A 24,838-nucleotide genomic window follows, 5' to 3' on the forward strand; every position below is an offset into this window, starting at 1 on the left:
CCTTAGTTAAATGAATTATTCAGATTTCTTAGCTTTACTAGAAAAAGCACAGTATTTTATTATGGAACATGCTAAAGCAGATTGTCAGTCAAAGCATTATATGTTTAACTTTTTTTAACATCAAGTTAGTTTCATATTCTGTATTGAAAAATAGAATTCCACATGTAAAGAAATGTATATTGTGTGGACATTATGTCTATTGAGGCAGAGCACATAAATGCAGGATTTATTCCAAATATAAGGAGAATACAGATAAAGGTCTGAAGGTCTCCAAGGCAATGTATTACTTTTCATTGCCTAATTTTTCATCATGTGAAAAATAGGCCCATGCAATAAATGTATTACATTGAAAGGATCCATCAGAGAGGCAGTGTAGGACCACAATAATAACTAACCATCTGCAGGATATTAAGAGCTGAAGATTTCCATTTTCGTATTCTTAGAAGTTGTTAAAACCTGAAACAGACACAGAAAGAAAAATGGTTCTAAGAGTGCTGCCACTTATATGTATGCAATTTGTGTGTTGAAATTGCTTTTCGATTTTATCCCATCAAAGTCACTATTTATGGACTATGTGGATAATTCCCATCTTTGCTGTTTTATAAAAAAGGGCAACTAGATAAAAATACTGAAATGGACACTTAGTTCTTTGCCACCAGGAATTATATTGCTTGATTGAACTTGACAGATATATGGTCAACAATGCAAGATTAAATGATTTTGCTTCATGTTTTGGCTTTCTCTAAACATTTCTCCTTTAATATATACAATATTTCTTTAAAATAGCTTTTTGTTCACAAAACATATTTAATTGATTCATAGCCTGGAAGTTCTCCAGCTGGACAGACGTGGTGGAATGTGGGCTCTCAAGAGTCTCACATGAACCCTGTCTGACAAACCATCTCCGAGATCTTTTTTACATTGGAACCCTCCTGGAGGAGGGGTGAAGAAGGGGCAGCGTCTCATCAGACCGACCCAGGGGGAGGCAACAGGTCCCTCACAGGTTGAAGATTTGACCTCTGAATTGGAGTAGGGGTGGCAGCATGGCAACATGCTGCACAAGAAGCTGACTTTCAGCCAAAGCAAATGAACAGGAGTGTGAGGAAGAGATGAAAGACCAGTAAGAAAATTCATCTAACCCACAGCCATAAATCAAACTTGGAAAAGGCAAAGAATCTTGAGAGCATAAATAATATTTGATGGTCAGATCAGGATTTTTGCAAAAAGAAAGAAAGAAAGAAAAGGAAAATGGAGGGTTGAAACACTAGCCTCCCACCCCAAAAAAGCCATTTGTTTGAAACAATTTGGAGAGAAAGGGAGAAAGCAGAGAAGTGACAAAGCCACTCAAATACTAACTCTAAATTTGGTTTCCGACTTGAAAAGATTGTTTTTTTAAAGGAGTCTAGGAGCGTGAAGATTTATTTCGTCACAGTGTTTTTTAACTAATATATCTTAAGCAACTCCAATTAATGAGAGATGGAATGTAACAAGGGAGAAAGATCAAGAAAAAAGCACCATCTCCTCACTGACAACTGATAACCTAATCTTGCTTGTGTGGGAAATGCTAATTAACCAACCGTGGTAAATCAGAACTTGGAAAAGCAGGAGGTGAAGAAGAAACCCTAGTTTTGGCTGTATGCAAGCTTGTTCCAAATAATATATTTTGAGCAGCTATGACCAATGAGAGATGAGGAGTGACAAGGAAAGGAAATAATAACAGAGTCAAGAACTGGGAAATACGGAGGGGTTTTTTTCTTCTTTTTTCTGCAAAAGATTAAGATGGCTCCAGCTTCTCTTCCAGTTGCACAGTAGTTGAATTAACTAAATTTAAGGTGGACCAGAACCTTGAAATAAGACTTGTATAACTAGCTGCAATTTTGGAACTGGACATTAAGAAAGAACAAAAGACCAAGATAGCTCCCGTCGTTCTTCCCCACAGCAGCTGAAGCAGAAAATTTAAGGTGGATCAGAACTCTGAAATAAGAACTGTATAACTAACTGTAACTTTGGAACTTGATATCATGGAAAGCTGGGAATTTGAAGAATTACGTGAAATTATAAAAAATATGCATAAATCATTAAAATCAAGCCAAAACAGAATTCTGAACCCAGAGAAACAGGTATTTAAAGAAGAAGGCAAAGAAGAAGTGGGGCAAGATAATGAAGGGGTAGAAATTGAGGGAAATAAAAAGCAGACGAAAAACTCCATTGGACTTGGCAGTAGCATAGGAAAAATTGTAAAAGGGGAATGTGTCCCAACAAAAGGGAATAAAAAGCAGACAAAAGATGTTTTGGAAGTTGTCAGTGGCATAAGGAAAATTGAAGTAGGAGATTACGCCCCAACAAAGAGAAATATAAAAGATTTTGACAGTGGCTTGGGGAAAATTGAAGTGGGTGGATGTGACAAAACAAAGAAAAGGAAGAAGGCAGGAACAGAGAAGTGAGACAAAAGACTGATTATATTTAGCAAATGTATTGGTCTGTAATTGGCAGGGTCATCTTTCTTTCCCTTTTTAAAAATTGGGACAACTGCCAAGCCCCAAACTTCTGGGACATAGCCAGTGGAATCAATGTAAGTGAATAGCGTTGCCAAAACTGATATCCACCACTCCAAATTGCTCTTCAATCAGCAGATATGAAGTGAAAATGAAGTGAAGAAATGAAGTCAGCTCCTGGGGCCTTCCCAGTCTTGAGTTGGCCAATGAGCGATTTGATTTCGGACGCTGAGACTGGGGGCCATTCAGGTAAATCTTTCATAGTATACCTTAGTCTCACTGGAGGAATCTTCATACAGTCTCCAAAAGTGAAGTTCCCAGGTTGTAGGAGATATATGGGAGTCTAGTGGGGTATGAAGATGCCAGAATAGAGAAGAGTTCTTTTGCTTTGCTGCCACAATAAGCTGTTCTCAGGAGGATCTTTATTTTATTTTAGTTATTTATTATCTATCAACAAGTATAAGGAAACAAGTATGAAAAACTTGAAAAAATGGCACAAATAAATGGATATAAATAAGCAAAACATAGCCATAAAAAGAGTATATATAAAAGGAACAGTAGGGCAGGGACGGTAGGCATGCTGGTACGCTTATGCACCCCCCCCTAGGGACCTCTTAGGAAAAGTGTAAGGTCTACAGTAGACAGCTGAAGGTGAAAGGTATGGTGATTAGAGGAACTAACAACAGGATCACGTAGGATGTTCCAAACATTTACTACACTGTTGCTGAAATCGTTTTTCCTGCAATCAACATTAGAACGGATTACATTTAGTTTGTATCTATTGATAGTCCTTGTGTAATTGCAGTTGAAATAAAAGCAGTCATTAACAGGTAGGACGTTATGGCAGATTATCTTGGGTACTAAGCTCAGGTCAGAATGTAGATGGCATAGTTCAAGGTTATCCAGGCCTAAAATTTTAAGCCTGGTGGTATATGGAATTTTATTACGAACAGAGGAGTTGAGTACTCTTCTTGTAAAATACCTCTGGACTTTCTCTAATGTTTTAATGTCCGAAATGCAGTGTGAGTTCCAAGCAGGTGAGCTGTATTCATGCCCTAGTTTGCAGCATAGCGTTACCAGAGAGAAAACTATGTAAAATAAGGTTGACAACTCTGAATGCCTTTTTGCAATGTTGTTACAGTGAGGTCTGGGGCTTAGGTCTTTCGAAATGTGTACTCCTAGGTCTTTCACAGAGTGTGGCTCATCTTTTAGATCGTTTCTGCCCAGCTTGTATTTGATGTTCTGATTTTTATTGCCAATGTGTAGGACTGAGCATTTGTTAGAAGAGATTTTGAGTTGCCAATTATTTGACCATTCAGATACATAATCTAGATCATTTTTTAGAATAGTAGAATTTTCTGTGGTGTTAAATAGTTTTATATCATCAGCAAAGAGGATGCAGCTGTTAATAATATGATCACAAAGGTCATTTATGTAAAGTAGAAAGAGTGTTGGTCCTAGAATGCTGCCGTGGGGAACACCACTGTTTTTTTTATTTTAAAGAATTTTATTGATTTTTAAAAATTTATGGGAAAGGGTAAATGGATATACAAATTGTTTTGGCAACTCCATCATGCTAGAGGTAGAAATATCTCCAATTCTCACAACTTTTACAGAAAAGAAAAAACAAAGGATAAAAGATAAGCAGAAACAGGATCTTATTATACATTGTATCAACCATGTGTTCAATCATCTCTTTTGCCACTTTCTAATATATCAACAATTACAATGATATTTCCAATACATTTATTTTTGTGACCTGAATCTTTCCAATATTGTTCCCTCTCCCCTGTCCCCAGGCGGAGCAGCGGCCCTTCCCTCCTTCATGTCTTGTATATTGTCACCTTTTTCACTACCTCTTATATTTTCATCATCTAGGAGGGCACTATGTTTTTTCATGAAGGCCTCTGCCTCCACAACTGTATTAATTCTAATTCTGTTTCCCTCCCAGAAGATCAACATTCCTTCTGGCAATAACCATCTAAACAAAACTCCTTTATTATATAATTTCTTTGATAAGGAGGAATACTTTCTCTTCTTATCTCTTATTTTTTTCAGAATTTGCTTAAGAATGGTAATTTTTTTGTCTTTATATTTTAATGGTCCCCCCCCTTTGGGCCCCTAAAACCTCATCCCTTGTGGTCTTCCTAAGAAAATTAAAATTTACTTCCTTTGGAACGTTATGTGTTTTAAATCACATTATACAAATAAATATGAATTATTCTAATCTTCCAACTTCAACAATGGTCTCTTTCCATAATCCTTTATTATTTTTCCAATAATTCATTTAAATATAAATAGCATTTCTTTGTACCCTGTATTTATTATCCCCTGCTAAGTACTATCATTTAATATTTTAAGAGTTACTCATTATTTCACCATAGCTTCAATATTCCAAATATGTAGGGTTACTAATAACCCCAAGTATTAACAATATTAGATCAGTCCCGGGAGTGTATCTTAAAATCCCCACAATTTCTAATCCTTACTATTTTAAATTCACAGTATACACACTATTGAAACTCTTAATTCAATTAAATTACCTAATCCTAAATTCCCACCTAATCCTAAACTTATTGGGGTTGTAGTAAATATATATTGTCTATTAATCTATAAACTACTATTTTGCCTATGTATATTTTCCCATTTTATGAATATATTTTCTCATTATCATCTCTTAACCTCTTTGAAATTCCATCATTTATTGATTTTTTAGTCAGCCTTTTATCTCTTAGAATCTTGTATCTCTTTTTTATTTTTTTGTACCTACTGAACTTTCCTTTCTGAGTCCCTTTTGTCACTTTCTGCTGTGCTACTTGAACACTCATCCACAAAGCTTCCTTTGGATTTTTAAAAAAATGTTTCCCTTTTTTTCTGTTCTATTATAATTTTTTTTAAATTTATATGATTGTGTTCTACTTATTAATTCTTTCTCCTCTTTATTTCTGACTTCTTGCATCTCATTTTGGTTTTTTCCTTCCACAGCTTTTTTCAATTCCTCATCTATTTCTTGGATGTCATGTTCCTCTTTTTCCCTCAGTTGTTGAATAAATTCTACATTCTTTTCTGTATCCTCAAACAATCCCTTTATCTCATTGTCTTTTAAAGACTCACACATGCTTTTTACCATAGCTATTAATTCTTCATACATCTCTAATGTCTCTTGTAAAACCATTTTAAAGTAGTTTGGTGAGAATTATAAAATATATATTTCTATAGTTCCAATATCTCAATATTTTAAAAACTTCTGCTTAATAAAAATTCATCAGTCCCATAATTATACCTCCAAAGCCCCACACTTTATGATCTAAACTTCTTAATACTTATACAGCCTTTTAGTTCCACAATTATATATCTCCCAATTATCCAAATTTTAAAGTCTCATTTAGCTTCCCCCCCCCTTTACTTCTGGCCCTTTCCTTCTTTTGCCTCGTAGAATGTTCTCTCAAATAGCTTTCATAGTCCAAATTCAAATTAATTCACTAAATTCCTCCAGTCTTTCAAGTCCTAAATCCAGTAACCAATTTTGATAAAATTTAGTTATTTGCAAGTTAGTTCCTTTTATAAGTCTTCAAAAGGGAAAGAGAAAAGAAGAAATGTTCTCAAATTATCTCAATCACCTTCTAAACCGGTGATTCTCAACCTGTGGGTCGCGACCCCTTTGGCGGTCGAACGACCTTTTCACAGAGGTCGCTAAGACCATCGGAACTCTAAACTTTAAACTCTACCTCGCGTTCCTCGAAACCCCCCACAAATGGGCTCCGGAGTCATCGCCCGCTGCACAGAGCATTGCTGCGGCTCCACGCCGTAGAAAACAGGTGCACGCGCATATCCCGTACAATTACAGCCTCGGAGACTTTGTAATGGCAGGAAAATGTTCTCACTCTGACAAAGCGCTGCCTTGTCTTTCACAGCCACCTCGTTTCCAATGGGGGGGGGAAATCCTCTGCATGGATCCCCCCAATTGGAAACGAGACGGCTATGAAAGATGTGTGGGGTCTGGAGACCATCTGCGGGGGAGGAGTCCCCTCGCGTTCCTTATCTTCCCGGATGGGCTCCGGAGTCATTGCCAGCCGCGCAGAGCCTTGCCGTGGCTCCACGCCATTGAAAACTTAGGCGTGTGGCATGCGCGCACCCCGTAAATTATAGCCTCGGAGACTTTCCCTCAGGGAAAAACGCCGCTGCCAGGTACTTTTAACCTGTGATTAAAGGTGACCACAGTATGTGTGTCTGTGTGTGAGTGAGAGGGAGGGAGAGACAGACAGACACACACACACAGTGACAGATGGGAGAGGGAGGGGAGAGACAGACAGACAGACAGACAGAGTGAGACTGACAGACAGAGAGAGACACACACACACACACAGAGTAACAGAGATGGGGGAGGGAAGGAAGGAGAGAGAGAGAGAGTGAGTTATTAAGTGAGTGAGTGAGAGACAGACACACTACACACACACATAGTGACAAAGATGGAGGGAGGGGAGAGACAGAGAGGAACACAGACAGAGAGAGGCACACACACACACACACACAGAGAGACCCAGAGAAAGAGACACCCAGAGAAAGAGAGTGAGAGACAGACACACACACGCACACACACACAGACAGAGATGGGAAGGAGCAGAGGAAGAAACAGAGAGAGAGAGAGAGACACACACACACAGAGTGAGTGAGTGAGTGAGAGACACAGACAGAGATGCAGAGAGAGTGAATGAGAGACAGACACACACACACACAGAGTGACAGATGGGGAGGGAGGAAGGGAGGGAGAAACAGAGAGACACAGAAAGAGAGACACAGAAAGAGAGACACACACAGTGAGTGATTGAGTGAGTGAGAGACAGACAGACACACATATACACACACACATAGAGTGACAGAGATGGGGGAGGGAGGAGAGATACAGAGAGAGAATGACAGAGAGGAGGGGAAGAGGGAGAGAGACAAAGAGCCACACACACACACACAGACAGACACAGAGAGAGACAGAAAGAGAGAGAAAGAGAAAGATATATTCTCTTAATATATAGATATATTAAGAAATATTTCACAATATATAATTACATATTGTTTTTGTGATTAATCACTATGCTTTAATTATGTTCAATTTATAACAATAAAAATACATCCTGCATATCAGATATTTACATTACGATTCATTACAGTAGCAAAATTACAGTTATAGAGTAGCAACAAAAATAATTTTATGGTTGGGGGTCACCATAACATGAGGAACTGTATTAAAGGGTTGCGGCACTAGGAAGGTTGAGAACCACTGTTGTAAACAGTAAAGTCAAAGTCAGGCTGTCTTCCAGTATTGTTGCTTCTTTTCTGGGTATTGGTCTGTGTGTATTAGGTTAACTTTCACTGAATATGCTGCATCTATAGTACTGTTGTACTTCTTTTCTTCCAGTAGATGGCACTCTTATTCCCAAATCCAACCTTAAACAGTCTGTCAAAAACAGCTGATATTCCAATAAGTCCAGGGAGTTTGAAACCACAAATAAACAGAATATTTTTTCCCTGAATTCTCTTTTCAAATTATTTGATCTTTTTTTCAGGCTTTCTGTATTTTTATAGCTTCTTTAGGGTTTCTTACACCTCTTAGTTTCCGGTCCCCCCTTTTCCCCCTCCATGTGTTAGGTCGTCGCTATCTTAAACTTAGGAGTTATCTTTTAATATTCTTGTTATTATATCCAATCTTTAAGGTAAAAGTTGGTAATTATCTGTCCATAAACCACAATCTTATTGTCCTGGTTGTCCCAGCTTAGTGATGGCCAAGAGAAATAGCGATCATGCCTACTATCATTTGGGAGAGCTTGCTTCAGACTTAACAAGGAAATTGCGGGTTCCTCGTGGTCAGCGAAGTGCCTCTCCTTCCTTTACCATCCTTCCAAGATGGCTATGACCCATGGAGTTTCCTGACAGTGGTTACTGGCTGGATTTCATGGGGCTCGGCAGAGCCTTGCTATTTTCCAGCCATTCTCACTGTGACATCAACTGGAAGGGGCCTGTATTGGAAATATTAAAAAGGTGCTCAGAAAGGATTTCATTCTAAAGAGCATAGAAGTAATTGTGGGATGCTTGAATGACAGGAGAATTCTCATACAATCTCATACATTCTTGCATTCTGTGTGTAGTAGATTGTATTAGAGTGAATTCACAGTGTAGCAGCTGGCTGAAGAACAGTCTAACAGCTTTTCTATCACTTCAACATCTATTCATTCTGTTGTAAATTTGCAAGATGACCTGGTTAGTCTGCAGATTGTAGTTTTATTGGTCATCTCTGAGGCCTTTACCTGATTGAGTGTTTTCTTTATGAGTGTTCACATTTTTGGAAGGGAAACAAGGGCCTTCTCTAGTTTCAGTTCCTGAATTAGCCATCCCATATCTGTCAGTAGTTGTCCTCCTAAGTCCTTCTGCAGTATTTGGGTGACTCTTTATAAACTTTGCAAAGGATCATTTCAAGCAGTCAACTTTATATATGACAGTTTATAAAAGTTTATAGACCAAGTTTACAGTTTAAACTGTAAGCAAACATTGTTTACAGATGAACTCTGTCAAATTTTCCCCCTTTAAATTTATTACATTCCCCTCCTGTGCAGGGAAAGCTGCTGTTAAGTTCCAAGGAGGAGAGCCATTTTCTGCGAGAGTGGAAGATATTTCTATATGCTGTTTGCTTTCAAGTTTGGTTTGTAAATCCTATTCCGATGAGTTACATTAATTAAATTTATCTGATAAGGAGATGGCAGATGCGTTACATACTAGAACAGACTTGACTGTTTGCAGTAGAATCTTCCATTTTCTGCTACTTCAATGGCTTGGATGAACTCTCGGCTGCAGAGTGCTGCCTCTTTCTCCTTTTCCCCATTCTTAAAAATCCTGGCTTGTAGAATTGTTAAAATGTATCTAAAACAAATTGGTAGCCACATTATATGTGCTTTTGTTAAAAAAAAAAGTCCACTACAGGTTAAAAATACATTAAAAGTGAGTTAAAATATTATAAAAATACTTATTATATATATATATATATATATATATATATATATATATATATATATATATATATATATATATATATATATATATATATATATATATATATATATATATATATATATATATATATATATATATATATATATATATATATATATATAATATTATATTATATTATATTATTATATTATATTATATTATATTATATTATATTATATTATATTATATTATATTATATTATATTATATTATATTATATTATATTATATTATATTATATTATATTATATTATATTATATTATATTATATTATATTATATTATATTATATTATATTATATTATATTATATTATATTATATTATATTATATATGAAAAAGAAAGACCTGTTTACTTTTGGAAGATCTCTTTACAGTCGTTGCTGCCTGTCCTCCATCTTAGCTCCTCAATGTTAGGATTAAATGTTTTTTAAAAGAATATGTTAAAAATTTATGAGATTCACATTATAGATGGTAATGTTCTGTAACACATAACAGAAAATATAGAGGTCAGCTTTTCTTCGATTCAGTTTTTTTCATGATTGGATCTAGAGTCATTTGACCAACATTTTTATTAATATTTTATTTTTAGTTACAATCTGGAATCTTTTCATATTAACAACTAGTAAGGTAGAAAGAACAATTATCAAATGTGTAAATTACATGAAGTTGGGAGAGACAACTAAAACTCTGAAAGACTGAAACAACAATCAAATTGTATAGTTACTGACATTTTAGAACCCTTAATATCCAATGTAATACTTTTATATCCTAATTTCACTGCTGAAATAATTGAGACTGCGAATGTGAATGTCTTCTCCTGACTTTTTTGGTTGTTGCTGCATTGGTTTTAATCTGTTTAAGTCATTGGTTAAAACAAATCCATGTTATGATTACACTGGAAGCTAGAAAAGAATGCGAATATCTTCCTGTTAATGTTTGCATACTTTTGTGTTTTTACATAAATCTTATTAAAAAATTAAACATAATGTTAAAAATAAAGAAACTACCGTGTTTCTCTGAAAATAAGACGGGGTCTTTTAATCCCTGAAATAAGTGCTTGGCCTTATTTTCAAGGAGACATTATTTTTGAGGTGCAGGAGGTGGTGAACATGGTCACCTCATGGCTGCTGTTGTGTTGCAAATATTGGGCTTATTATCCAGGCAGGTCTTATTTTCAGGGAAACAGTAATACAGAATAAAGGGAACAAAGAGACAAATTATAAAAAGAAATACAAGAAGCTTATTATTTCTTTTGCAGCAAATATAAGAACGATTATAAAGTTATCTCTTACTGCATTATTACAAAACTCATCTTTTTTTTCTATGATCCATTTTTTGTAATAATCAACTCAAAAATTATAAGTACATTTTTTAATGTTTGATTCAAAAAATCTAAGGGGTTATGGATGGTAACGGATGTTCCATAAAACATGTAATGAACAATTTATTTTGGGGTAAGACCATTGCCTGTAAGTTTAGAAAATTGCAATTCTGGCATCAGGACACTTCTAGCAAGGTCAAAATCGGACAGTGATATCTAAGAGTTGTATGTCAGTGGAGAGTCTTAATCATCCAGATCATGATTGTCCCAAAAGTGCTTTTCAAAAGGCAAATGGACTTTTGTTTTTTTTTTTCCTTGAAGATGCTTTGCTTCTCATAAAGAAGTGGAAAAAGGAAAGGAAAAAACAAAGTCCACTTGTCTTTTGAAAAAGACCTTTGAGAACTAACACTTGTATATACTTCTACTCAAAAAGTAGTGCTGAATGACTATTATTCTTTCTGTTGAAATGTTGCTTACAGTCTTCCAAGAGTTTATTGATACTTTCATTCCATAAGGTAATTGCCAACTTAGAGCCATTTGTTTTGTGACCGTTTGAAGTAATAACGGCATTGAAAAAGTGACTGACAGAGAGATCACTTCTGGTCCCCGAAGGCGACGGACGTTGCTGTCCACTGCTCATCTCCCCGGTGGGCTCCTTTTAGGAGCACAGGCGGTCTTGGAGGGACCACCTGCCATAGGGCGGCTTGCTGGAACCCCCAGAGTCGGCAGCAGCCACGGGGTGGGTGGGTTTCTAGCTTCGCCTCAGGAGCCAGGGAGTGTGGGGGGTGCATAGCACAGCTGGGTGCCTTCACCGAATGGATTCCGGAAGGAAATAAGCAATTAGAAGTTGCAGCAGAAGTGCTGGAGGTGAGAAGTTTGCTCCAATCTCTTTTAACACCATTTAATTGATGAGCAACAGCTTTTTGCAAGTTGTGGATTCAATCTGTTTGAAGTTGTAAGATTGGAGGGTTTTTTTTTTCACCCCCCTCGGGTAAAGCGGCATTTGGACTATCTCTCAATCTTGGAATGGAGAGAGAGAGTAAAATGTTGAATTACTCACTTATACTAACTATATGAGAAAGATTTACATCACAATTGCAAGAGGTGATTCCTGAGTTGTTTTAAAAGTTTTATTGAAACTTTGGATGCTTTGCTCCCTGGTTTCCTGTGAAAGGGGGAGCCAAGATGGCCCGCTTCCATCTTCTTCTTCTTCGCTCTTATAAATGAAACGCCTTTTGAAACTACCTTTGAAGAAATTTCTGGCTTTATACTATTTACCCCCCGAAGGTCTCCTGGAGCCCCTCCTATTATGTGGTCTTTCTGGATTTGGATTATTTGATTTTCTTCTTTTGGCTTGGAACTGTGATTGAGGATAACTTTCACTTCTGGGCTTGTCTGCCTCCACGGTCTCACCCAGCTGTGCATTCCACAGACGCCATTTCTTTTGTATAAGACTTACACTCATCTCTGAACTTAACAAATGGGGCCCAGAAAACCTCCTCCTGGCAAGGCAGCCTCGATGCCCACTTCCTCTACATCCAGCCCAACGACTCAACAGACAAAAAACTCCTTAAGAAAATGTTCTTGCTTGCAAGCCACGTCCATTTGTAGATGCAGATCAGGGGGTTTGCCTTCTGTGAACTGCTCTTTCTTTCTTTGAGTTTGGTTTGGACTGATGGAAATGAATCTTTGGCATACTTGCTGGGGGAACCGTCTTTGAAATAAGGAAACCAGTTTGTTCTGAGGATACAACAGTCTCTTGATGCATTTGTTATGCACTCTGTCAGGATCCTCTTGTGACTGACTGAATGGAAGTTGCTTTTGAACAAATACCATGGAAGACACTGCAGAAGACTGGTCCAATTGCTCTTTGACCTTTGCTGATGTTTGTAGCAGGGAGCATGCTACAGTTTGTTTTGTATTGTTAGGTTGGCATTGTCTCTGTGGTCTGAAGGGAAGAGGGGTGACTTGGTTATCACTATCTTCTTTGACTAATTCCTGTCCTGTCTTTTCTAAAGGGAGTTTGTGCTCAGTAGATATTGCCACCCAATTACCATATTACAGTTTTGGAAGACTGTACACCTGAAATGACCTTGTTCCCTGTCACAGGCTAGGTTGTCACTAAAAGAGCCTATGAAGGGACAAGGCAAATGAGTAATGTACGGTAGTTCCTTTAAGAGGAATTGGTTGTGGCATGGCTGAAAGATAGAAGGATGTCTGTGCTCCAATGAGCTTGTCAGCATGCTGCTAATGGAAGTTGGTTTGTGAATGCTTCTTAAACAGACATCTCCTATAATGACCCACCATAGGTCTAATTTCTGAGCATAGAGGACATTTTGGTGACCATTGATCTGAGCCCTCACCTTGTGGACTTGTAAAATATCTCTCCATAGGAGCAAGACTATTTGAGCCTGAGGATTGAGTTCTGGTATCAGATGTGCTATGTGTTTCAAAATGTGAGTGATGAATCGCTACATCTGGTGTAGGGATTTCAGATCTATGGTCAGAGATCTGGTTGCATTTGATAAGAGTTGGTAAAGTCAGGCATGTTTTCCCATCTACCAACTTGACTTGGTAATCAGATACTTTTCTCCCCACCATCTCCACAATTCCTGCACAGGTTTTTAAGGAATATGGAGTCCTGGGGCCTTTAATGCCAAAGGCATCAAAGAATACTGAGATGGCTAAAGACCTGTTACTTTGGTCATCTAGAATAGCATAAAGCTTAATGGCTTTGTCTCTTTGGCCTCCTCGGGAGACTTTTGACTAAACAGATTTTGGAGCAGGACTTGCCGTCTGCAGTCTCTTTGCAGACTTCTGTGCATTTTGTATTGATTTCTGCTGTTGTTGTAGCAGTGTGTTCTTCCTGCCATGCTCACTCCCACTGCAAGTGTGTTGTAAAATCCATGGTGATGGTCCTTGATATAAAGCTATGTTGTCGCCTGTGCTGCCACATTCCATGCATTTTACACTCACCTTACAGTCATTGGCAAAGTGGGAGACGGATGAGCAACACTTGTAGCAGATGTTCATTTTCAGGAAAGCTTTGCAATCTTCTAAGGACTTTTCCCTGAAGGCTCTGCATTTTAGAAGATGTGGCTTCTGGTATAGAGGACACTTTACCAGGATCTGTGATCTCTGTTTCTATGTGAGAGGAACTGGCAGACCTATGAAGGTAATCTGGAAAGGTCATATTGTTTTGTAGACTGCTACGTAAGCCTTCCAATGATTACGTTCTGAAGAAGCAGCACATTTCTTGTTTTAGCTTGTTGGCACACGAAGTCCACAAAAACAGAGAAGGGGGAAATGGAACATTGTGCTCTCTTTTGTATTTGGAGCCATGTGTGATCCACTGCTCTTGTAAATTATAGGATAACTTTTATACAGTGGAGTTGACACCTCTGTCAAGGAATGCAAGTCCTTGCAAGTCCCCTTCCAACTTGGCTACTTGAAGTTGCATTAGTAAGTTGCTAAGTTCCCTAGTTTCTGATAGGCTCTATTAGGTATTCTGGGAAACTTGTCAAGTCTTTTGAACAGTGCATTCTCCACTGCTTCTGCTGAGCCATAGCACTCATCAATTCCAGATGGTTCTAAGGCCTATTTCAGGGTAGTTTATATTTATTGCCCTGATTGCTTTGCATGCTCAGCAAATTCATCTCCAAGTCATTTCATTATTAAATCTATCTCTCAATATATTTATTTATTATTTATTTATTTATTTGAACTTATTAGTCGCCCCCTCTCCCCACAGGGACTCGGGGCGACGTACACAAGCAACAGTCAGCACAGTGTCATACAGAGGAGGTAAAAAATAAATAAATAAATTACAATACTCAAAAAGGTTAAAACCCCAATAACATTAAAAGTTTAAAAACTAAAATTAACAATTAAAAATGACCAAGGGGTGGAAAAGTTGTTCTGCCAGGCCGGCTAGCCGAAACAGGTGGGTCTTCAGTTTACTGCGGAAGGAGCGGAGATCAGTTGTTGTCCTAATGTCTGGGGGAAGGTCGTTCCAAAGGGTAGGGCCCGCCACAGAGAAGGACCTACTCCTGGGCACTGCCCTCTGACAATCTCTAGAGGACGGCACCCGGAGGAGACCCTCTCTGTGTGAGCAAATGGGCCGCAGGGATGTATGGGGCAGGACACGATCCCGCAGGTAACTAGGCCCTATGCCATGGAGCGCTTTGAAGATGGTAACTAACACCTTGAAGCGCACCCGGTAGGCCACAGGAAGCCAGTGCAGCTCGCGCAGGAGAGGTGTTATATGGGAGAACCTCGATCTCCCCATAATTACCTGCGCGGCTGCATTCTGGACCAACTGCAGTCTCCGGGTGCACCTCAAGGGGAGCCCCATGTAGAGAGCATTACAGTAGTCCAGGCGAGACGTCACCAGCGCATGAGTGACTGTGCGCAGGGCCTCCCGGTCCAAAAGGGGTCGCAATTGGCGCACCAGGCGAACCTGGTGGAACGTCCCCCTCGCCAGGGCTGCCACATGATCTTCCATAGCCAGCCGGGCATCAAGGAGGACGCCCAAATTGCATGCCCATTCCACCGGGACTAATTGTTCATCCCCGATGGCCAGCGATGGAATGTGCTGGTTGTACCGGGGAGCCGGGAGCCACAGCCACTCTGTCTTGGAGGGGTTGAGCCTGAGCCTGTTGTCACCCATCCAGACCCGCACGGCTTCCAGACAACGGGACATCACTTCGACGGCCTCGTTGGGGTGGTTTGGGGTGGAAATATACAGCTGAGTGTCATCAGCGTACAGATGGTATCCCACCCCGAAACCACGGATGATCTCACCCAGCGGTTTCATATATGTGTTGAACAGGAGAGGCAAGAGGATCGACCCCTGTGGGACCCCACAAGTAAGGGGCCTCGGGGTCGACCTCTGCTCCCCTGTCAACACACATTGCGTCCGGCCAGAGAGGTAGGAGCGGAACCACCGCAGTACGGTGCCTCCGATCCCCAACCCCTCCAGACGGTGCAATAGGATACCATGGTCGATGGTATCGAAAGCCGCCGAGAGGTCTAATAGGACAAGGATGGAGGAACAACCCCCATCCTTTGCCCTCCAGAGATCATCCACCAACGCGACCAAGGCCGTCTCCGTGCTGTGACCGGGCCGGAAGCCGGACTGGCGCGGGTCTAGATAATCATCTTCCTCCAGGTGACGCGGGAACTGCTGAGCCACCACATTCTCAACAACCTTCGCTAAAAAAAGAAGGTTGGAGACAGGACGATAATTTGCTAACTCCATTGGGTCCAGAGAAGGCTTCTTGAGCAGGGGTCTCACCACCGCCTCTTTCAAGGCGGTTGGTAAAAGGCCCTCACCCAACGAAGCGTTCACCAGTCCCAGTAGCCAGCCTCGTGAACCCTCCCAGGAAGCCAGTACCAACCAGGAGGGACATGGGTCCAATAAACATGTGGTGGCTCGCAGTCGCCCGCGCAACCTGTCCAAATCTTTGGTGACAACAGGGTCAAACTCCTCCCAGCGTGGAATCTCAAGACTAGCCTCGGACGCCCCCTCTGGAGTACTGGAGTGGGTCCACCCCCTCCGGATCTGATCAATTTTATCCTGCAGGTATTCCCCAAACTCCTCTGCCCTGCCCTGCAATGGGGGATCCCGCTGTCCCTGCGACAGCAGGGAGCGGGTCACCCGAAACAGGGCGGCAGGGCGGTTCTCTGCGGACGCTATAAGGGTGGCACAATATTGACGTTTGGCCACCCTTATTGCCACAAGGTAGGTCCTTAAGTAGGCTCTTACCTGTGTTATGACAGATCCAAGCCTCTGATGGCATTTTGGAAGGATGATCACCAAGCCCGATAGCTTTCTGGACAATTGTCAAACCTTTCAAGTCCTTGTGTGACTAGCTCAAGGAACTTGGCAAGGTCTATGGTGGTTTGATTAGCCGATTGTGCATTGCTGTAGTAAAAATGTGTTGAGTAGTCATATCTTTTGGGAGTCTCCAATTTCAGCTGGTCCTTTTTTGACTGCTCTGGCATGAAGGCTATGGGATCCTATGATCCTATGGGATAAATTGCAGGTCAGGTACCTTGGATATAAGGAATCTGCTATCACATGTGCAGCTTTGCTTGAAGCTTTCTCCTTTGAGGCTTGGGGCTTGTCATTAGCCTGTAGTGGTGCTTGAGTAGCGTGTTTCTTTAAAAAGTTGTCTTCCCTATCGAGGTGGGAAGGAAGTACAAGGGCTGACATTGTGGTGTAAAGAAAATAATCTTACACTTCACACCAAAAAAACTAAAGAATTTACAATTGACTTCAGGAGGAAGAAAGATGTACATTTACCATTGCACATAAATGGCAAGGAGATGGAGAGGGTTGGTAGTTTTAAATTTCTGGGCATTTATATCTTGGAGGACCTCTCATGGACCATGAATGTTAACATGCTTGTGAAGAAGACGTAGAAGAGGCTGTACTTCCTGAGAATGCTAAGGAAGATAAATCTATCTCAGCATCTATTTCTGTCCTACCATCGCAGCACTATTGAGAGTATCCTGACATACGGCATTCTTGCATGGTATGGGAGCAGCTCTGCAGCGGACAAAAAGCTCTACAGGGAATCATTAAAACTGCCCAGAATATCACCGGGCTCCAACTACCAGCCTTTGATAACATCTTCACATCTCGCTGTTTGAGGAAGTTGTATAACATTCTCAGAGACTCTTCCCATCCTGCTTACAATCTTTTTAGACTATTGCCTTTCTTGCAGAAGATACAAAACAATTAAAACTAGGACCACACATCTTCTGAATAGCTTTTATCCCAGAGCTATAATTGCACTCAATAATGAAGGGGAACTATCAGTGAGTTGTTTGCTAGCACTACTTGGTCTGTTGTGTGGATGCTTGGATGGTTTAGGGGTGGGGAATTTTTTGGTGGGTGGGGGTGTGTTTGGGGATTGTTATGTGTGTTGGGCCTGGTCTCTGGGAGTTATGTGATTTTCATTGTATGTGTAAACTGTGTATAATAAGTACAATGACAATAAAGTAAACTAAAGTGTATTGCTTAATGGACTGATAAATTGGAAAAATGGACTGTTATATTGGCCACGCCCACACAATCACATGACCACCTAGCCATGATCACCCTGCCAGTTCCCCCCCCCCCCAAAAAAAAAGTCTGAGGGACTGAATTGGCTCCCTGTTTTAAAAGTTTGAGGACCCCTGGTCTTGAGACTGCTGCAGGTAGCTGTGTTGATGGATTAGCAGGTTTCTGTATAGTCTTCACCCTGGAACCCACTTGCTGGGTAGCCACTGTTTCACTGTTCTCTCCCCACTCTATGTTACTCTGTGTGCAGCTTGACAGACAGCTAAACCAACCTATCCTCCGCTAAAACAGACTGTGTGCGTCTGTTTGAATGCTTTATTGGGAGAAAAGGGTATGGTGAAACTGAGGAAAATAGGGATACATACAGTGAGACTCAAATATAAGATAGATAGTATTAAGTTGCTACTGAACATAAAAATTAGTAAAAGCAAGCAATTTAAGTCTCACCAGCGATGCTCTGTGTGTGGGATGTTAGTTTGTCTTTGGATGACTTTGTGCCACAGTTTAAAATGGCTGCTTCTGCCTTCTCCAAATGCTGAAGGAAATGGAGTCTGGCTTCCCAGCGTGCACTTGGTTTGAGTGCGGGCTGATGGGTAAATGGGCAGAGTCAGCTTTGGACAATGTAGTTGGGGCATATTTGCCTTTCTGGCCACTAGGAAACTTATAATAATAATAAACATATAATAGAAACTTATACTAAAGTTATAAGTTTTGGCATGACAAGTACGATTCCTTTTTTTCTCCATCTGAATCAGAAGTAAAAGCTGATAAATAGAGTATATTTCAGTTCTAAAAAGATGTTTAAATTTTAATGCCTAATGTGAGTTTGCTGGTAAGGTTACAAACTCATTTTAAATGTTTAATTTATTTGATAACAGTTATGGGCCAGTACAAAATAAATAGAAAATTAAAACATATAATTCTCAATAATGACTAGTGACAAGAACAGTAGTATACAAATCTGTGAAACTATGTATGTCTAATAAAAAAGCCATAATTAGCAACAAACAATTGCCTTATTTTGTTGAAAAAAGATAACTAAAATCTGCCAACTGTTGATTTATAGTGAACATTACAAAGGTAAAAACAGTCGTTTTATTTTTAATTAGCCACATACAGGTTTCACAGCAATGTTCTATAAAAGTCTTATGCTGAATGTTCAACTTATATAATAATTCTACTAGAAAATATAATTCTGCTATCAAATTGATTTATGAATATTTAAAAAATATTTAACTTGGCTTGCTTGCTTTCAGAATTGGCAAAGGTTTCCAAGGAGTCATGAAAAGATGGGGATTTTCTGGCCAGCCTGCTTCCCATGGCCAAACTAAAACACACAGACGACCTGGATCAATTTCTAATTCTGCAAGTATTCTTATTATCTATATTATGTTGATCAGTTCAAAGAAGATACAAATGTAAAGCATATACTGAATTGAGACATCTTGGTAATATCAAAATCTTCATAAGCTAAATTCTGCCCCCCTACAAATTGATAGTGATACAGATTCTGAGTAAATTTTATCACATTTCTTGAAAACTGTATAAATTGCCATGCGGAAACCTCTCTATGTGCCTAATTATCTCTTAGTAAAGTTAGTCCTTGACTTAATGACCACATTGGAGCCCCAAATTTTGTTCATAAATTATGGTAGTCATTAAACAAAGGGCCTTGTAACTATCTTGCTCAAAAACTGCAATCCAAGCTCTCCCCATTGTATGACATCACCTACTGATACACAGTAACCTGCTGTAGGTTGGGAGGCATCACCTAGCTACACCCACCGGCTCCACAAACCCTCTCTGCACCACATCAGATTTATTTACTTTAAAAAGCAACTCATTCCATTTTCCATGTGGACACATTCTCATGATAGTTTGGAAGGTTCAAAACCTTTAGTGGTTTCTTCCCCCAGAATCCACCTCTTTTGCTAGCATTCTTCTTTTCGGAGGAGAAAATGCTAGAGAAGCCAGCATTCTGAAAGACTCTGCACTAGCTTCACCAGTGGTTTCTCCAAATTTGAGGTTTGTTCCTCAAGCGCCTGGGAAGATTTTCCCTCCCTGCAAAAAGGGGAGGGAAAATCCCTTGATACACAATGGAACAAATTTCATTGAGTGAAATCCTTCAATAACCAAGAAAGAAAACTCCCAACTCCATTTGCGCAGAAATAAAAGTACTTTTACTTGTTATGAAAAGAAAGCAGCAAAAGAAAAGCAAATCTTGAGTCAAAAGGGCACAAATGTACATATCAAATGTTTACCCAGCACCCTCCCCCCAATTACCCCAACCCAATGTCCAATCTGCAACTCCCTAAGTGTTATGTGGAGTGCATCTCCAAAAGGCCTCATTCAGTTGGTATGCAGAGACGGCTGACCCTGACAAAGCCCAAACACGAGCCATTAGCATGTGCAGAAGATGGTGAGAACAAAACTCCCTTCTTGATAACTCCTCCAGCACCAGTAATTCCCCCCAAATACCACAAGCCCCCACCCTCCCTGTTTCTATGGCAGCCGATAGCAACCAAGCAAAATAGAGGCTGAATTTGACCCACCTTCAGAAAGGACATCATCCCTGGAGAAAAAGATAAAAATGGAAAACAATAACAACAAGTATGGGCAGCACAATTAAGATTTATCAGGATACTTAGAATGTAATTGTTGCAAAAGTTTGGGGGCTCTAACATCAGATTTATTCACCCACTCAGCATGGGGGAATAAATTATCCTGCTGATAATTGACATAGCACCTAAGGTACTGCTCTAGAACCGAGTTAGCCCTTTCACAAACCCCATTATTCTGCAGATGGTGGGCGGAGCTTAGCCCCTGGGCGGAGCCTATCAGCCTCAGAAACTCCAAAAGAGAGAGGTGAATTGGACCCCCCTATCTAAAATAATGCGTTCAGGAACAACATGTAACCTATATACATGTAAAATAAACAGTTTAGCCAGTGTCTTTGCCCACGGAAACTTGGAGCAAATACAAAATCCACTTGCTTGGAGAACAAATCAGTGATCACCCAGATGACAGTATTTCCCAGACTTTCTGGTAGCTTGACAATACAATCCATCAATATCTCCTTCCACGGTGCACCATGTTGGGCAACACTTTGCAGTAGTCCTTGAGATTTCCCTGATGGTCTCTTTGTCACTGCACAAACGGGACAGCTAGCTGTTAAGGATTCAATGTCTTTTTTCAAAGAAGGCCACCAGAATTGCCTTTTAACCAAATGCAATGTTTTCACAAAACCAAAATGCCCTGCCATTCTTGAGTCATGGGTCCATTGAAGGACAATACTTTTTAGGCTGGCAGGAACAAACAGCTTAGCTCCTACCCAGGCAAGGCCATCCTGCATAATGCACTCATTGGAGTGCAGCTTGAACCAATCATCAGATGCAAGGCCTTCCTTCAGTTTTTTCATCAGATCAGTGGGCACCTCCAAATCCAATGTACCCTGGCTCCTGGTGACCATTGGGGCAGCTAGGTGTTTAGCTGGGATGACTGGATGAATCACCACCGATCTGGCACTGTTGTACTGGGAGAGCCGGGACAATGCATTGGCCATAAAGTTTTTTCCCCCAGGGATGTATTTTAGTGTAAAGTTAAATCGGTTAAAATGTTGTGCCCAGCGAACTTGTTTAGGTGACAGATTTGCTGGATTTTTAGCATTTCAAGGTTTTTATGATCAGTCCATACCTCATATAGGTGTTTAGCCCCCTCAAGGAAATGCCAACAGATTAGCAAGGCCCACCGAACGGCAAAAGCTTCCTTTTCCCATATTGCCCATCTTCTTTCCATTTCTGTTAGCTTTTGGGAGGTGTAAGCGCAATGTTGCAGGTTTTCATCTGCGTTCGTTTGGAGCAACACTGCCCCCACGGCTACATCACTTGCATCTGCTTGGAAAGCAAAGGGTGTATCCATGTCAGGGTGTTTTAAAATTGGTTCAGCTGCAAACAGTCATTTCAACTTCTCAAAAGCTGCTTGACATACCATAGTCCAATTCAGAGGTTTACTAGGCCTAGGTTTAGCTTCTCCTTTTGATTTTAGGAGATTTGTATTTGGCAAAGCTAGCGAATGAGGGAATAAATTGGCAGTAAAAGTTAGTGACACACAAAAAACTTGGTAGCTGCTTGTGGTGCGAGGACTTGCCCATTCTGTAACAACCCGGACTTTCTCCGGGTCCATTTCAATACCTCATGAGAGATACGGTACACCAAATAGTCAATTTTCTCCTGGTGAAATTCACACTTAGACATTTGGCATAAAGTTCAGCGGCTCAGAGTTTCTTCAGGACTGAGCGCACCAATTTTACATGTTCTTCATGTCTTTCTATGTAGATGAGGATGTCATCAAGGTAAACTAACACCCCCTTGTACAGGTGTTCATGCAGCACCTCAATCAATTGCATGAAAATGGCTGGCGCCCCCTGTAGTCCGAATGGAAGCACTCTAAACTGGAAACATCTCAAAGGGCAGTAAAAAGCAGTCTTCCACTCACCTCATAAATACAAACAGGTTGCCAAGCTGTCTGGTTCATAACTGTTGTTTTTGGAAGCTGTGGTTAATTTGAACTGTTGTGAGGCAAAGGCTCATAAGTCAAGGATATTAACAGGGAAGAATGCAATCATATTAGTCATTTAATGGGCTCCATTCTTCCATGGTACTCCTACGCCAGGTAATAAAACCAAGTTTTGTCTAACTTCACTTTGATTTTTGAGACAGGGTGTTTCAAAGGTCTTCAAGGGAAAGAAAATGCCAGGACAATTAGGAAACTTCTATCGGACGGCTAGGGGGCTAAAGGTAAGGCTGCTGAAGAATATCTCTTCTGATATGATAACTTCTTAGTGCACAATGATTTCTGTGTAATAGTAAAGTTTACATATTCCTTTCAAGAAATTCAAAATAAGTAATTGAAGAAGCCACTGTCATTTCCACCTGACTTGAAAAATAACACCTTGGTTCTCATACGATGAAAACATTACACTTCTTCAAAGCTAGAGAACAACCTTCTTAATCCTCTTTTTGCCAATGTGGCTGTTAATGGAGTCCAGAAATAAAGACAAAAGGGTTTCTCACATGGCCACCTTTATGCTATTAAAGATTATCCACCACTGGGCTGTTGAACAAATTGAGTGGTATATAGCTGTATGTATAAATTCAATAATCCCTGATCATATTTCTAAGTGATCAGAAGCTGATACAAGCTTTCTATGGCACAAAATTAATCACGAAGACTATAAATTTGAATGCAGAAAGTTTCTTAGTTGCTGAAGAATGCTTAGAGAAGCTGTTATTTAGTGTTGCAAACTACTTATTAGAATTAGAAATAGAATTCTTTATTGGCCAAGTGTGATTAGGCACAAGGAATTTGTCTCCGGTGCATAGGCTCTCAGTGTACATACAATAGTGATAGATCATTATCATAGTCTTTGTAAAAATATATTCATAATAAAACATTCTATACACCAGCGATAGTCGTGGATACTAAATAAGCAATCAACATAAATCATACTAGAATACTAAGTAAACAATATAAATCGTAAGATAAAAACAACAAAGTTATAGCCATAAGAAGATAAGGTAATAGTGAAGATAAGAATAATGATGGTAATATTGCCTTTCTAGATAGTTTAACAGTGTTGTGATAATTAGTTGTCTAGCAGAGTGATGGCATGGGGGGGGGGGGGAGACTGTCTTGTGTCTAGTTGTTCTAACATGCAGTGCCTTATAGCATCATTTTGTGTATAGAAGTTAAAACAGTTTATGCCCAGGATGTGAGGGGTCTGTAGATATTTTCACAGCCCTCTTCCTGGCTTGTGCAGTATACAGGTCCTTAATGGAAGGCAGATTGGGAACAATTGTTTTTTCTGGGGTTCTAATTATCCATTGAAGTCTGTGTTTGTCTTGCTTGGTTGCAGTGCCAAACCAGACTGATGCAGATAATAGACTTATTTAAGGGAATACAAGCTTCTGTCCCTGCCATATTTACAGATGGATTAAAACTCATAAACAACAACTATATAACCATTTTTACTTCTATTGAAAGAGATTACATAGCTGTCTTTTTCTTAAGTTTCTGTTCTAAGAGAATTCCTCATAAAAGATGTCTTTTTCACTTAAAAAATAAAGTTAGCTATAAGTCAATAATAACAACTATTAATTCTTACTGGGTGATTTTAATCTTACAGATATGGCAGGTCAATGTGAAGCACAATATTTTATATGTACATGGAAGTGTTCCTGGTCATAGGAATTGCTTAGTAAAGGTAAGTTTGGTGCTTAGACATGAACAGAAAATGGCTTACAAAATACTTAATTTTATTATCAGAATTACATAAGATCCTCTGTCACAGAGATCTCTGCTTATTTTCTAGTGTTACGTTAGAAAAAGCTAAATATTATTACTCTTACCAATCAAGTAAAATCTTTGAAGATACCTTTGTTTGTTCCATGTGTTATAATTATATGCACATACAGAAACCATTATTATCATATCTTTACTTAAAAGCTACAGAGCCCAAATATATATAAAGCAGTTTGAAATTTATGAAAGCCATATAAATAAGGTATCGTTTCCCTTTTAACAATTTAAGAGTCTTGCTTTCTAACTCTTCTTTAGAGAACAGTGTCAAAGTTCCTTGTTTGCATGTTATACAAGCAAAGACTGAAGTTCTGAGTTTTTGTTAGCTATCTGAAAGGCAAATCAAAGGTGAAACTCTGAATAGCATGTACCAGTGCACTGCTTGTTCAAAGCAAGCCAAAATTATTTCCAGTACTAGATTCTCTTTATTTGCAAAAAAAAAAATGAGTAAGACATTACAGTGTTCAATTCAGTAATAAACCACAAATATTCCATCCCAAATTACAAGATATTCAGATCCTTAGTAGCTGTACAAGCAAATGTCATACTGTCAACTACT

General features: G+C 39.5%; 1 protein-coding gene across 1 annotated transcript in view; it reads left to right on the top strand.

Annotated features, from left to right (window-relative positions):
* Positions 1-24,838, top strand: part of MRPL3 (mitochondrial ribosomal protein L3) — a 56,515-nt gene that overhangs the window by 16,519 nt on the left and 15,158 nt on the right. The window contains exons 7-9 of the mRNA XM_081931912.1: positions 19,179-19,287; positions 22,641-22,718; positions 24,107-24,184. Coding sequence (XP_081788038.1) covers positions 19,179-19,287; positions 22,641-22,718; positions 24,107-24,184 — 265 coding nt within the window. The remainder of the gene's footprint in view (positions 1-19,178; positions 19,288-22,640; positions 22,719-24,106; positions 24,185-24,838) is intronic.

This window comes from Natrix helvetica, assembly GCF_964273705.1.
Source record: "Natrix helvetica genome assembly, chromosome: Z".
In the NCBI taxonomy this organism is placed as follows: domain Eukaryota; kingdom Metazoa; phylum Chordata; class Lepidosauria; order Squamata; family Natricidae; genus Natrix; species Natrix helvetica.